The sequence below is a fragment of the Megascapheus bottae genome, chromosome 6 (genome assembly GCF_031878675.1).
Source record: "Megascapheus bottae isolate mThoBot1 chromosome 6, mThoBot2.hap1, whole genome shotgun sequence".
NCBI classification, from domain to species: domain Eukaryota; kingdom Metazoa; phylum Chordata; class Mammalia; order Rodentia; family Geomyidae; genus Megascapheus; species Megascapheus bottae.
This window is the reverse complement of record NC_143514.1, coordinates 75,139,101-75,152,990: the sequence shown is the minus strand read 5'-3', so window position 1 is coordinate 75,152,990 and position 13,890 is coordinate 75,139,101. Positions and strand designations below refer to the sequence as shown.

At 47.3% G+C, this 13,890-nt stretch overlaps 1 protein-coding gene across 1 annotated transcript; it reads right to left on the bottom strand.

Moving 5' to 3' along the window:
- Nucleotides 1-4,629: 4,629 nt before the first annotated feature.
- On the bottom strand, nucleotides 4,630-12,627 carry Agmat (agmatinase (putative)). The gene is made up of 7 exons (XM_090335761.1): nucleotides 12,341-12,627; nucleotides 10,682-10,884; nucleotides 10,255-10,303; nucleotides 8,331-8,526; nucleotides 7,218-7,397; nucleotides 6,225-6,309; nucleotides 4,630-4,989 (listed from the first exon to the last, which is right to left on the bottom strand). The coding sequence occupies exons 1-7, from the start codon at nucleotides 12,610-12,612 to the stop codon at nucleotides 4,916-4,918; spliced, it is 1,059 nt and encodes a 352-aa protein (XP_090191887.1). The 5' UTR covers nucleotides 12,613-12,627; the 3' UTR covers nucleotides 4,630-4,915.
- Nucleotides 12,628-13,890: the final 1,263 nt, after the last annotated feature.

Genomic DNA, 13,890 nt, shown 5'->3' with positions numbered 1-13,890 from the left:
TAATCATAACTGCTTTCTCAACAAAGCCACTCAGATCTTAATTATTGAAACATCAAGCTACAGTGATTAATTGGTAAATTATTTGAACCCAAGAATTCCTGTAGTTTTCATTGAGTCTATAGCTTTATTAAAAAATAATTTCAAAAACAAAACTCACTGCCAGGCTTCCTTCATTGTCCCTTTGAATGTGGACACTGACTCTGGCGCTGCAAGTCAGGGTCCCTAGCTCAGGTAGAAACAGCAAAGTCACCCGTCCCTCCACATGCCAGTCTTAAAAACTGTTTCCTGAAAGCTGCAGATACAGTTTAGTGGTAGAGCACATGCAGCCTTGAGTTGCAGTCCCAGCCCCAACAACAACACACAAAAGTAATAGTTGAGGTAGATATATATCATGGGGTTTTAATGATCCAGCTGCTCTTGAGTAGTTTTGGTTCAGTGGTAGGTTTTTGTTACTTGTTTTGTTTTACCAGTTCTGGGCTTGAACTCAGAGCCTGGGTTCTGTCCTTGAGCTTTTTGTTGTTGTTGTTGTTCAATGCTAGGGCTCTACCACTTGAGCCACAGCACCACTTTTGGCTTTTTCTGTTTTTCTGCTAGGCTAGCACTGTACCACTAAGCCACATTCCCAACCAAGGTTTGTTTGTTTTTGCCAGTCCTGGAGCTTGAATTCAGGGCCTGAACTCTGTCCTTGAGTTCTTTTGCTCAGGGCTAAAACCCTATCCTTGAACCACTTCAGGCTTTTTCTGTGCATGTAGTACTGAGGAATGGAACCCAGGGCTTCATGATACTGTCTACCATAAAGCCACATTCCCAGCCCTTTCCCAGATAACTTGTAATTTGTTTGCCCTAGAGAAGATGGTGGTGATGGAATTAATGTACTCCTGGAAAGTGTGTCAGTGCAGAAACTGTGCTACTATTTGGCGACTAGTCGAGTTATGCCCCTAGGGGACACGTGGAAGTTTTGGTGTTTTGGTTTTGGGGTTTGTGAGAGAGCCTTTCTGTATAGCACTGGCTGGCCTCAAGCTCACCATCCTTCTGCCTCAGCCTCTCCAGTGCTAGAATTACATGCACTGCCACCTCAGCCTTTTCTCCTGAATGTTATTTTGGGGTATCTGTTTACTTTTATGTGTCAACTATGAGCCAATCTCTGCTCAGCCAATGCCAGCATTTCTCCTCCTGAGGTCTGTAATCATAGAGGACCCAGCTTTGGTTTTAACAGCTTAGTCTTTATTGACACATTGTATTTAGTAGCTAAGTAAACACTGAGGCAATGCAAGTCTTGTAGAATATGCACCCATGTCAAAGATCTTTTTGTTATTGCCCAGGTGTTGTTGCATGGTTTGTGTCACTCCAAGGCAGGGGGCACTAAGCATCGTAACAGTGAGCTTTCCAGAAGGTACCCTGCTCTCTCCCCTCTTGCCATGGCTGTCTTGGACAATGTGGTCATAGTTGTCATCATCTGTCTGCAGCTTCTTTAGCTCATGGCCTCTTTTTTTTTTTTTTTTTGCCAGTCCTAGGACTTGAACTTAGGTCCTGGGCACTGTCCCTGTGCCTCTTTGTGCTCATGGCTAGCACTCTACAACTTGAGCCACAGTGCCATTTCTGGCTTTTTCTATGTATGTGGTACTAGGGAATTGAACCCAGGGCTTCACGCATACGAGGCATGCACTGTACCACTGAGCCACCTCAGCCTTCCCAGCCTCATGGCCTCCTATTTACTGCCATCCTAATTTGCAGCTGTCCTCCATACATCATTTTTTTCATCAGTGTTTTTCTTACATAATAAGAAATAGGGAGCCAGGCACCTGTGGCTTATGCTTATACTCCTAGCTACTCAGGAGGCTGAGATCTGAGGAGCAAGGTTGAAGCCAGCCAAGGCTGGCTTATCTTCAGTTAACCACAAAAAGGCCAGAAGTGGAGCTGTGGTTCAAGTGGTAAGAGTGCCAGCCTTGAGTGAGTAAAGAGATTACGCCCCTAGTTCAAGCCCGAGGACCAGCACAGACACAGAAAAAGAAAAAAAACAACAGGTCTGGACTGTGCTTTTAAGTGACTTGCTTTGTCTGGAAATAGGTATCAGAAGTAAACACTAAAAGCTGGGCGCGGTGGCTCACACCTGTAATCCTAGCTGTTAAGGAAGTTAAGATCTGAGAATCGTGGTTCAAAGCCAGTTCGGGCATGAAAGTCCATGAGACTCCTATCTCCAATTAAAACTAAAAGTGCTGCTGTGGCTCAAGTGGTAGAGTGCTAGTCTTGAGCACAGAGAGGCCCAGGAACGGTGCCCAGGCCCAAGTTCAATTCGCATGTCCCACCAAAAAAAAAAAAAAAGCAAGACATGGAGCCTTTTTAAGTTTGTTTTCCCAAAGTAAAATCCCAGGTTGGAGGGTATAGCTCAGTGGCAGAGTGTTTATCTAGCAGGTGTGAGGCCCTGGGCTCCATTAGAAAATTAATGGAAAATTAATAATAAAGTAGGATTCCTTCAAATTGGATCCAGGGGCTGGAGATGTAACTCAGTGGAAGCACACTTTCCTAGCATTCTTGAAACCTCAGCACCATAACGAAAGTAAAAGCTGATGTAGAAGAAATGTAGTTCACATCCACATATCTGCCTAAGACTCTAGAGGACACACAAGTGTCATGGCGGCCGCCTCAGATGATTAGGAGAGATGACTTCACTTGGAACACACGTCTGAGAAGGTGAATATACTTTGCACTTTTGATACTCTCAGGAGTAACTTAATTTGGCAAATTCTTTTTTTTTTTTTAATGTTTGAGGGTTTTTTTTCAGTTTTTTTGTTTTGAGGTGTGTGTGTGTGTGTGTGTGTATGTATATGGGTGTGTGTGTGTGTTGTGCACAAGCACTGAAGCTGATGTTATTTTGTTTTAAGAATACTACAGTCTGGAAACAAATAAACTATTTTAATGTGTGATGACTAACAGGCTAGCTCTTCTGTTTCATAAAGATGATTTGAAAAGATACAGCATCTATAAAATTGAACTAATGCCATTTGAGGTGGCTCACACCTGTAATCCAAGCTACTCAGGAGGCTGAGATCTGAGGATTGAGGTTCAAAGCCAACTCTAAAGAACTTGAAACTCTTATCTCCAATTAACCACTAGAAAATGGGAAGTGGAGCTTGGCGCAAGGGTAGTAACCTTGAGCTGAAGAGCTCAAGGACAGTGCCCAGGCCCAGAGTTCAAGCCCCATGACCCACAAATAATAATAATAATAATAATAATAATAATAATAATAATAATAATAAAATTGAACTAATGTGTAATACTACACATTAACATGTTTAACAGCACAACAGCTCAGGAAGGGTTGTCCACAAAGGGAAGATGGTGGCTTGAAGAATAGATGATGGAAAACTGAATCTTACAGGGCTGGGTTAGATGTCTTGTTAAGGCTCTGCTTAAGTCACCGTGGGTGCTCAGTGCACTGTTCTGGGCTGAGCAGAAAATTTCTTACAGAGATCTGCATGTGTTTTCTTTTACATTGACTACTGCTCACACTGCTTCTTTTGTCAGTTGTGGGACTTGAACTCTGGGCCTGGGTGCTATCCCTGAGCACTTCAGCTTAAGGCTACCACAGCCTTGAAAACCAGAAGTGTCTGGTTTTCTGGTGGTTAACTGGAGATACGAGTCTCAGGGACTTCAGTGCCCGGGCTGGCTTTGAATCTCAATCCTCAAATCTCAGCCTCTTAAGTATCTAGGATTGCAGGCGTGAGCCACCGTGCCCAGCTGCTCACCATGTTTCTAAGACCAAGACACAGCCATAGATTCCTAAGAGGACCTCTATTTTATTTCATTTTTCATTTGTGTGTGTTTGCTGGACCTAGGACTTGATCTCAGGGCCTGGGTACTGTCCCTGAACTTTTCTGCTGGTACTTTACCACTTGAATCACATTTCTACTTCCAGCTTTTTGGTGGTTTATTGGAGATAAAAGCTCCAGGGCTAGGAATTGGCTTAGTGGTAGAGTGCTTGCATAACATGCGTGAAGCTCTGGGTTCAATTCCTCAGTAACACATAAACAGAAAAAGCCGGAAGTAGCACTATGGCTCACGTAGTAGAGTGCCTTGAACAAAGAAAATGCAGGGACTGGTGCCAGTGGCTCACGCCTGTAATCCTAGCTACTCAAGAGGCTGAGATCTGAGTATCAAGGTTCAAAGCCAGCCCAAGCACAAAAGTCTGTGAGACTTTAACCACCAGAAAACTGGAAGTGACTCGAAGTGGTAGAACACTATTCATAAACTGAAAAACTTAAGGACAGCCCCCAGACCCTGAGTTCAAGCCCCAAGACTGGCAAAATAAACAAATAATTAAAGTCTCTTGGACTTTCCTGTGCAGATTGGCTTTAAACTGCAGTCCTCAGATGTCAGCTTCCTAAGCAGCTAGGATTACAGGTGGAGCCTCCAGCACCCAGCTGAGGAGCTGCATGTTGAAGATACTGTACAATTTTGGAATATTTGCACAGTATTATTCCATAGATGATTTTCAAATTCCTCTGACTTGGAGAGACCCTTGAATGGCATCCTCCTTCCCTTCCTCCTTTATCTTCTGCCATTTTCCATCAAAGGAAGGAAAAAAAGTCAAAGCCATGAAAGGGCTTCACTATTTTTTTTCTTCAGAGATTTATTGAGTTTAAGTAATTACATATATTTCACAGTACTGTGGCATAGTTATACTTTGCTAAGGTCACATACACGTTTTAACATTCGCTTCATTATTTTAAGCAACTCAGACTCCTAGAAATGTTGGTTGCTTGAGTTAGATTTTTGAGTGTCCTTGTTTTATCGCCATCAATGACACCATTAATAGGAAGCTTTATTGACATCAAGTCTTTAGTACACAGACTGCTTGCTTATCATTTCTTGGACTGTCAGCAGCACAATCAGCTTTGTCTTGAAGGGCACAGACTCAGGCCGTGGTCACTTTGGGAAGAATACACAGCACCTCAAAGAGCAGATTGGCTGCCAGCAGTGCCGTATTTCCTAGCAAAGAGAGCAAATCATGATGGGAGAACCTCACACTCGGGCCCAGGCCCTCCAGACTCCTCAGCCTCTGCTCTGGGCCTCCCAACACTGACTGGGTGTCTATCCTGAGATCCCTCACCTCGACACAGCATTCTTGCCAGCACCAAGCACCATTTGGAGATCCTATTTGAAAAGTCGAGGGTTGTTTATGGTGAGATCTGCTTTGTTCTCCTAACTCAATATTGTTCCCAGGGCATGGCCCATTGACATCACACACGCACACGCACACACGAACAGCCCTTCCCTGAATTCTCCCCAGAATCTTATCAGCTAATCACATTCAAGCCTCATCTGAAAGTATGAAACCATCCTTAATCCCAAATGGCTATCTGCAGTAACCATAGCCCAAGAAACTCATTCTGGATTATACTTAGAACCCCCACATTCTCCATTCCTTGTCTCTACTTTGTGTTACATAGAGTCCCTCTGCAATGGTGGTTAAAACCTGTTCGGATCATTTTTGGGTTTTTTTTTTTTGTCACTTGTGGGGCTTGAACTCAGGGCCTGGGCGCTATCCCTGAGCTCTTTTGCTCAAGACCAGTGCTCTACCACTTTAAGCCATTGTACCACTTCCAATTTGCTGGTGGTAAATTGGAGTCTAATGGACTTTTCCTGCCCAGGGTGGCTTTGAACCTCAGATCTCAGCCTCTGAGTAGCTAGGATTACTGGTGTGAGCTACCAATGCGTGGTTTAGTTGAAGTCTCTTGACTCCTTACTTTTCCCATCCATGTTACCTTTTCTAGCAGTACCTCCTCAAAAAAAAAGAAAAGAAAAGAAAACCTATAGTGATATACACTGTATCTAGTCTCTGAAGGTAAGCTTTTCTAAATTAATGTTACTGTGACATCTTCTTTGAAGCTCAACCAATCAACTCTCTGCTTTCTATAAACATGCTGTGAAGTTTCACTTTTCAGCAAAAGGGGATGCATGGAATGGTATCATCCCAAATCTAATCTATAGGCTGATTTCTTTCTCTTCTACTGACTCTTAGTACCTCAGATGTTCCTGGGGAATGTCAGGGCTAATTATTTAGCACATGCTTGGAAGGTATGCACTAACAAGTTTATTTTTCTTTGCTGTCAGAAAGACATATTCTGCAGGTCCCACAAGCTCTCGGAGGGGCCTGATCTTCTCCCACTCATTAGGTTCATATAATGGATGCCCACAGATCACAATTCCTCCTGCTTACTTACCAGACAGATCATACATGGGTGACACTTCCACGAGGTCACAGCCCACCACATTCAGGCCTTGACAACCACGGATGATCTCCAGAGCCTAGCCAAGAGGGAAAGTGAGTTGTCCACGTTAGCCATCACTTCCAGTGAGTGACCAGGATAGGATGCTGTGGGCAGCTCCCAGCCTGTGCCCACCCTCTGACTGCCCTCAAGTGTGTGGCCATGTGGGCGAGTCTCCCAGAGACGCAAGCAACTCTTGAGGGTGCCAAGTGCAGTGGTGGAGATGAGCCAGCAGCTTGGTGCTGTGGGTTATGGGCTTCAAGAAACGCAAACTCAGAGCAGTGTAAGCACAGGTACCAGCCTGGAAAGGGGAGAAGGGCACTAGCCAAGGCTAAGGCACCATAATGGGAGAGGCACCCGGTTAGGTGTCGTCTGAGGTCAGGATGGAAGCAGGAGAGGAAGGCATTCCCCTTGTTTACAAGGGTTTCTATCCTGCAGACCAAGAAGCAGAGTCATGGTGGAACTGACAGTGCCTGGACTATGAGGGGGCAGGTAGAACATTCTTAGGAGATAGTTGACCTGAAAGGTGTAAGTAGTCTACATTCCCTCGCAGGCATCTCCGAGGATCTATCATTTACGTGTCAAGGACAGGGTAGTAATCAATCAAAATCTGCCTTCCTGGAGCCCAGCATGCAGTTGGAGCTAGATTCCAGGGCAGCTAAAATCCTTGCACTACCTTGGGTGTAGACAATTAATCCCACTGATTGTATTTTTTTTTGGGGGGGGTGGCTGGTCATGGGGCTTGGACTCTGGGTCTAGGCATTGTCCCTGAGCTCTTTAGCTCAAGTCTAGTGCTCTACCACTTTGAGCTACTGCGCCACTTGCAGTTTTCTGGTGGTTAATTGGGGATGAGACACTACTATGACTCCTGCAGACTCGCTGCACCTTCTTGCAAGGTGGAGTGTGAGGTATGGCCCCCAGGAACCTCCGCCAGGAGAGCCCCCTTACCTGACTAGGGGTGAGACCAGCAATTTCAGGAGTCCCAGTTCCTGGTGCATAGGCGGGGTCCAGGGCGTCTATGTCAAAGCTGATATAGAGAGGTTTGCCTCCCATCTGCTGTCTGACCTCGGCCATCAGAGGGACAAGGGACTTCATCCAGCAGTCCTCAGCCAGGACGACCCGGAAGCCCTGGGGAGGAAGAAGTGCAGAGCCAAATGATCAAAGCCAGCCCATACCTTGGTTCTACATGATGTCTGGCCCTTGGTTTCCAAGAGGGGGAATTAGGATCCCCATTTAAGTGAGGTAAGGAAAAAGGGTCAAAGCTGTACCTCTTATCCCTGAGGGGGGCGGGGTGGTCAAGATTAGAGAGAGGCTTTGCTAAAGCCATGAGTGAGAAATCTGGCTCATGCTAGCATCTTCTGGATACTTCTGCTCACAACACAGGCCTTGGTGCATTCTAAAATCAAGCCACAGAGAGCCAGGTTCTCAAGGCTCACACCTGTAATCCTAGCTACTCAGGAGGCTGAGATTTGAGGATCATGGTTTGAGTCCAGCCTGAGTAGACAAATCTAAGAGACTCTTATCTCTAGTGAACCAGCAAAAAGCTAGAAGTAGAGAAAAGGCTCAAATGGTAGAGTACCAACCTTGAGGGAAAAAGATAAGCAAGGATATGAGGCCCTGAGTTCAAGCACCAATATTGGCACAAATAAAATAAAGGAACTAGGGTTTTCTTGTGGGGGTCTTGTGCTATGTTCCTGAAGGCTTCTGCCTGGTGGTTGTGTGAGAATACACCCTAACCATTCTGGACCTGTTCAGACCCTTCCTTTCTTCCCAGCCAGCATCTTTAGTAGGGGCTACTTTCTCCTTGTCTCTCCAGGCCAGCCCAGGTCTCTGCCTCATTAGCATCTGTCTGTGCATTAGCATGGGCATTTCCACTCACAGGTTGGAGCCCAGGGTTGGCCTGAAGCTGGGCAAGCGCCCTACCACTAAGCACTCCCAATCTCTGCTTTCTGCACTTGACCAGTCATGCCTCTGGAGTCCACTGCCAGTGGGGAAACAACAGAGAAGGTAGGTAGCACTTTGGGGAGGAGGGATGGGGGGAGGGGATAACTGGTATGTCACCTGGCTCCGGTTGTATCTGTAGGGGTCCAAGGTCATGGAAGGGCCCCGGATGCCAATCTGAACCACCCGCTGACAGTCCAGAAGTCCCTCGTCCACGCAGCGGCGGAAGGGTGTCCCATGGTACAGCTTCTCCCCCAGGGCCATGTCAGCCGTGTCCGTGTGAGCATCCACATGCAGCAGCCCCACAGGGCCATGCCTGGTGACAACAGGGCAGCTCAGAAGCCAAGGATCCCCAGGAGGGGCCCAGGATAAGCCACCTTTCAGACTACCAAACCTTGAGGGCCGTTTACAACCCGGTGTCAAAGACCTGCCTGCCTTCCCAAACGCTTCTCTCTACATTTGTTGAAGTATTTTTATGCCAAGCACATCCTATCATCCTATCTATTAGGATGGCCCATCATCCTAGCTACTCAGGAGGCTGGGATCTGAGGATCGCAGTTCAAGCCAGCTTGGGCAGGAATACCCAGGAATACCATGAGACTTTTATCTCTAATAAACTCAGCATCTAGGAAGAGCAGCAGACTTCAAGAAAATCTGTCAGGCCAGGCACAGTGGCTCACACCTGTAATCCTAGCTACTCAGGAGGTTGAGATCTGAGGATCTTGGTTCAAAGCCAGCCAGGACATTAAAGACCCTGAGAGTCTTATCTCTAATTAATCTCTAGAAAACCCAGAAGTGATGCTGTAGCTCAAGGATAGGAAGATAGTCTTGAGCTGAAGAGCTCAGGGACAGTGCCCAGGCCTAATCCAAGCCGTACGACCACCCCCCCCCAAAAGAAAAACAAACAAAAAAACCTGTCAGAAACCAACTTTACTGGGCCTGCCACCATTACTTCCTGCCCACCATTAGAGGGGAGATGAAAATGATGGTGTGGGCTGACCAAAGCTCCATGGAGACTGAAGCAGTCCCAGCCCTCCATTGTTCACCTGTGGCACCAGCAGGAAGCTCTGGCCCTCCCCCATTCTACATCACCTCCCAGCTTCTGGGCGGCTCCAATTAGGAAGGGCAGCCCACTCCCAGAAGAATTTAGGAGCTGCCATCCGCCACCCCAGCCCTCCTATCTCTTTCTCATTATCATTTGATTATTTTTCCCTTGAACATTTAGCCATCATTGGTCACTCCGTTCAGATTTCCACTGTGGGAAATCCAGGCTGGGTGCAGGTGGCTCATGCCTGTCATCCTAGCTGGCCAGGAGGCTGTAATCTGAGGATGGTGATTCTAAGGCAGCCTGGGGAAGGAAAGTCTGTGAGACTGATCTCCTACTAACAACCCCAAAACCAGACGTGGACCTGTGGCCTGAGCTTTGGTGCTCAGGGCCAGTACTCTACCACTTTGAGCGGGATAGTACCCAAGCCCTGAGTTCAAGCCCTATGGGGGGAAAAAATTCAGCTTCATTGTCCACTGGTTGGAAAACAGCATCTGGCAAGAAGCACCAAAGCTGCTCCTGTGACCATTCCTATCCATTATTATTCAGTCGCTGAAACAAAACAAACTGATGTGAGCTGGGCTGTGCAGATCCAGAGCAAGGGAGGGGCTCCACAGGGTGATAAATTCTGGATCTCAGCTGTGACATATGAGAAGCAGCTCAGGGGGTCAATTTCCCATCACCCTGCCACATAATCCACACCTACAGTAGTCCCTCAAGACCACCTAGCTACACACAACCATCCTTAGCTCCTGAATTTTTTTGCTAGTCCTGGGGCTTGAACTCAGTACCTGAGCACTGTCCTTGGGCCTTCTCAAGTCTACAGCCCTACCACTTGAGCCACAGCACCACTTCCGGCTTTTTCTATGTATGTGGTACATAGGAATTGAACCTGGGTCTTCGTGTATGCTAGGGAAGCGCTGTACCACTATGCCACACTCCTGGTCCCATAGCTCCTGAATTTGGAAAGCCACTTGGGCCAAGCTGCCTAGAACTTACTTTTTTGCTATTGCTTGCAATATGGGATAAGTGATGGTATGATCCCCACCTGCAAAGAAAAAGGAAAAGGAAAAAGCATCAGAAATGTAGGTCAAATTATTCCATGAGTAGTCCTTACTTTTGCCAAATTCTGCCACCCGTTCAATTACACTAGAGCCAAACTGCCACCTTGTTCAGTTATGTGACAGTTTTTTTTTGTTTTGTTTTGTTTTATACAGGGTCTTTGTGCATAACTCAGGTTGGCTTCCCAAACACTGGTATTACAGGCATGCATCACCACACTAGACCCAAAAGGGTAAATATCATCTCCCCCTCTATTAAAATGTTCTTTCATTAAGGTCTCCATCTTCGCAATGGTTTGCCCCTGATAAACAAAACCCACCACATGGCGCACAGAACCACACTTGCGCTTGTCAGTGGCCATTACCCAATGTCAGAGGAATGCAGCCAGCTGCTACAATTTTCTGATAGGCCTCTTGAATTAGCCGGCAGCTGTCCTGTAGGTTATAAAGATTGACAGGCACATCACCAAGGTCTGCCACCATGAGGGACTGGAAGGGGAGGGCCCCGGTGCTAGGATTGACAGCCCGCAGCAACACAGACTCCTCCCGGATACGTCGAGGTCCAAATCTAGAGAAGAATCATCTGTCAGCCACTGCAGAGGGGTTCTGTTAGTAGTTTTGATTTTATTTTTATTTATTTATTTTTGCCAGTCCTGGGCTTGAGATCAGGGCCTGAGCACTGTCCTTAGACTTTCTCAAGACTAGAGCTCTACCACTTGAGCCTCAGCACCACTTCTGACTTTTTTCTATGTATGTGGTACCGAGGAATCGAACCCGGGTCTTCGTGCATGGTAGGCAAGCACTTTAACCCCCAGCCCCAGTACTTTTGATTTTAAAGACAGAAGGGTGTCCGTGCAGTCCAGACTGGCTTTGAGCTCTTGAACCTCCTGCCTCAGCCTCCCCCAGTGCTGCCATTATAGACATGTACCAGCACACCTCTGCAGGACATTTAGCAACATCCCTGGCTTGGACCCGCTGTTAGTAGCCTATTCCTGCCCTCCCTGTACCCAAAGTCAAAGCAAGTAAAAATGGGTCTACACATCACCAGTTGTCCCCAGGGTACAAAGCCATCTCCAAGAACCACAAATCCAGCATGTGTATGTGGTACTGAGGATTTAATGCAGGGTTTGTGCACACTAGGCAAGCACTCTACCATAGAGCCATAGTCCTAGTCCTTTTTAATTTTTTGATACAGGATTGGTTTCACACTAAGTTGCCCAAGCTGGCCTCAAACTCACTGAGTAGCTCAGGCAGGCATTGAACGTGTGTTCCTTCCACCTCAGAGTTGCTGGGATTACAGGCCTGTAGCCAAGAGCTCTACCACTTGAGCCACAGCACCACTTCTGGCTTTTTTCTATGTATGTGGGACCAAGGAATTGAACCCGGTCTTTGTGCATGCTAGGCAAGCACTCTACCACTAGGCCATGCTCCTGGTCCCCTAGCTCCTGAATTTGGAAAGCCCAAGTCCTAATCTTTAAAATGAAAATGATCATTATTTCACAATTGTAAAACTTAAATGCAGTAATCTTTGCCACATGTCTTACAGTAACTGATGCCTTCATTTAGATATAATGAACTGAATCAGAAATAGCTAAGGTCCAATCGTTAGGAAAATGGATTCTTACTTCCTCTGACTTGATCTTGGAAAAAATTCCTTAAGGTGAACAGCTTTAGGGTCAGGTGATAACAAGAGATATGGAGAAAGAGCAGCCAGCTTCCTTTCTCCAAAACTCAGGATGGAGGTGGGGGGAGGGGGAGTAGGGTTCCCACAGCTATCATCCCGGCAAGGCCTGGGCTGAAGACATGGAGAAGGCAGCTGGGGCTTCCAGAAACACTTTATCTACTGATGATTACTTTAGAAACAGGATTCCCTTCTATAACTCAACTTGGCCTCCAACTCCCAATCCTCCTGTCTCAGCCTCCTTTGGCCCAGCTTTCATCCTGACCTGGGAGAACACAGCGCCTGACCAAGATCCTTCAACGCCCCTTGGGTCTCAAGCTCTGCCCTGCTGCCTCCGCCTTACCTGGCCCCAGGCCTGTTGGAGGTACCAATGTCCAAGGGGACTCCGACAAAGGCGGCGTCCAGCCCCTCCGGGGAGGCCTGCATGGGCAGGCGCATCATGGAGCAGACGCCCACCGGCCGGGCCACGAACTCAGAGCTGGGAGGCTGGTTCCGGGGGGCGTCGGAGGCCCGGTGCCCCAGGCCTCTTCGGAGGTGGCAGAGCCTCGTGGCGGGACGCGTGCCCACCAGGGCCTGTGCGCCCAGGGCGCAGCTGGACGCCAGCAGCCGCAGCATGCCACCGCTCCGGGAGCTGTCCCGAGGAAAATGGCCGGGCCAGACAGGGTGTCCCGGTGGCCGCTGAGGGCCGGGCTGCTCTCCGCCCGCCCCTCAGGACTTCAGCCTCCCCACCCTCAGTAAACAGCCAGGATTTGCTCACCCACGTCCACACGCCCTGCCCCGGGGTCTCAGCCCGGCGTTTCCAGCTCTGGGTACCGGGGCCTGGGGCGCCTCTACTCTCACTCCAAAGAATTCATGGACAGGCACTAGTGGCTCACGCCTGCAATCCTGGCTAACTCTGGAGGCTGAGATCTGAGGATCATGGTTCCAAGTCAGCTAGGGCAGAAGAGTCTCCGGCAGACTCCCACCTCCAGTTAACTACTCAAAAACTACTAGTGGAGCTATGGCTCAAAGTGATGGAGCAGTAGCCTTGAGCAAAAGAGCTCAGAGAAAGCGTCTAGCCACCGAGTTCAAGGCCCACAACTGACAAAAGCAAAAACAACAAAAAAGATTTCATGACACTAGACCTTGCTCTAAGCCTGGAAAGTGGAAAATGTGTTCTTACAAAATAGTAGTAATAAATGGGCTGGGAGTCTGGCCTAGTGGTAGAGTGTTTGCCTGGAACGCACAAAGAGCCAGGTTCATTCAATTCCCCAGTACCACATACATAGAAAAAAGCCAGAAATGGTGCTGTGGCTCAAGTGGCAGAACTCTAGCCTTGAGAAAGTCCAAGGACAGTGCCTAAGCCCTGAGTTTAAGGCCCAGGACTGGCAAAAAAATATATATACAAATAAATGTTTGGAGCTAGGAGTGTTGCTTAAGTGGAGTATCTGTCCATCAAGCCTAATAGTAGTAGTAGTAGTAATAATAATAATAATAATAATAATAATAATAATAATAGTCAGACACTGATAGCTCTTGCCTGTGATCCTCACTACTCAGGAGGCTGAGAAATGAGGATCATGGTTTCAAAGTCAGTCCCAGTAGGAAAGTCCATGAGACTCTTATCTCCAATAAACTACTGAAAACAAAACAAAACAAAACAATGGAAGTGACTTGGTGGCTCAGAGTGATAGAACATTAGCCTTGAGCAAAAGACTCAGGCCCAGAGTTCAAGCCCCAGTACCAACAAAAAAATAAAAATAAATAATAAACAAAAAAGGGGGGCAGGAGTTTGGCCTAGTGGTAGAGTGCTTGCCTAGCATACACAAAGACCAGGGTTGGATTCCTCAGTACCACATACGTAGAAAAGGCTGGAAGTGGTGCTGTGGCTCAAGTGGTAGAGCTCTACCCTTG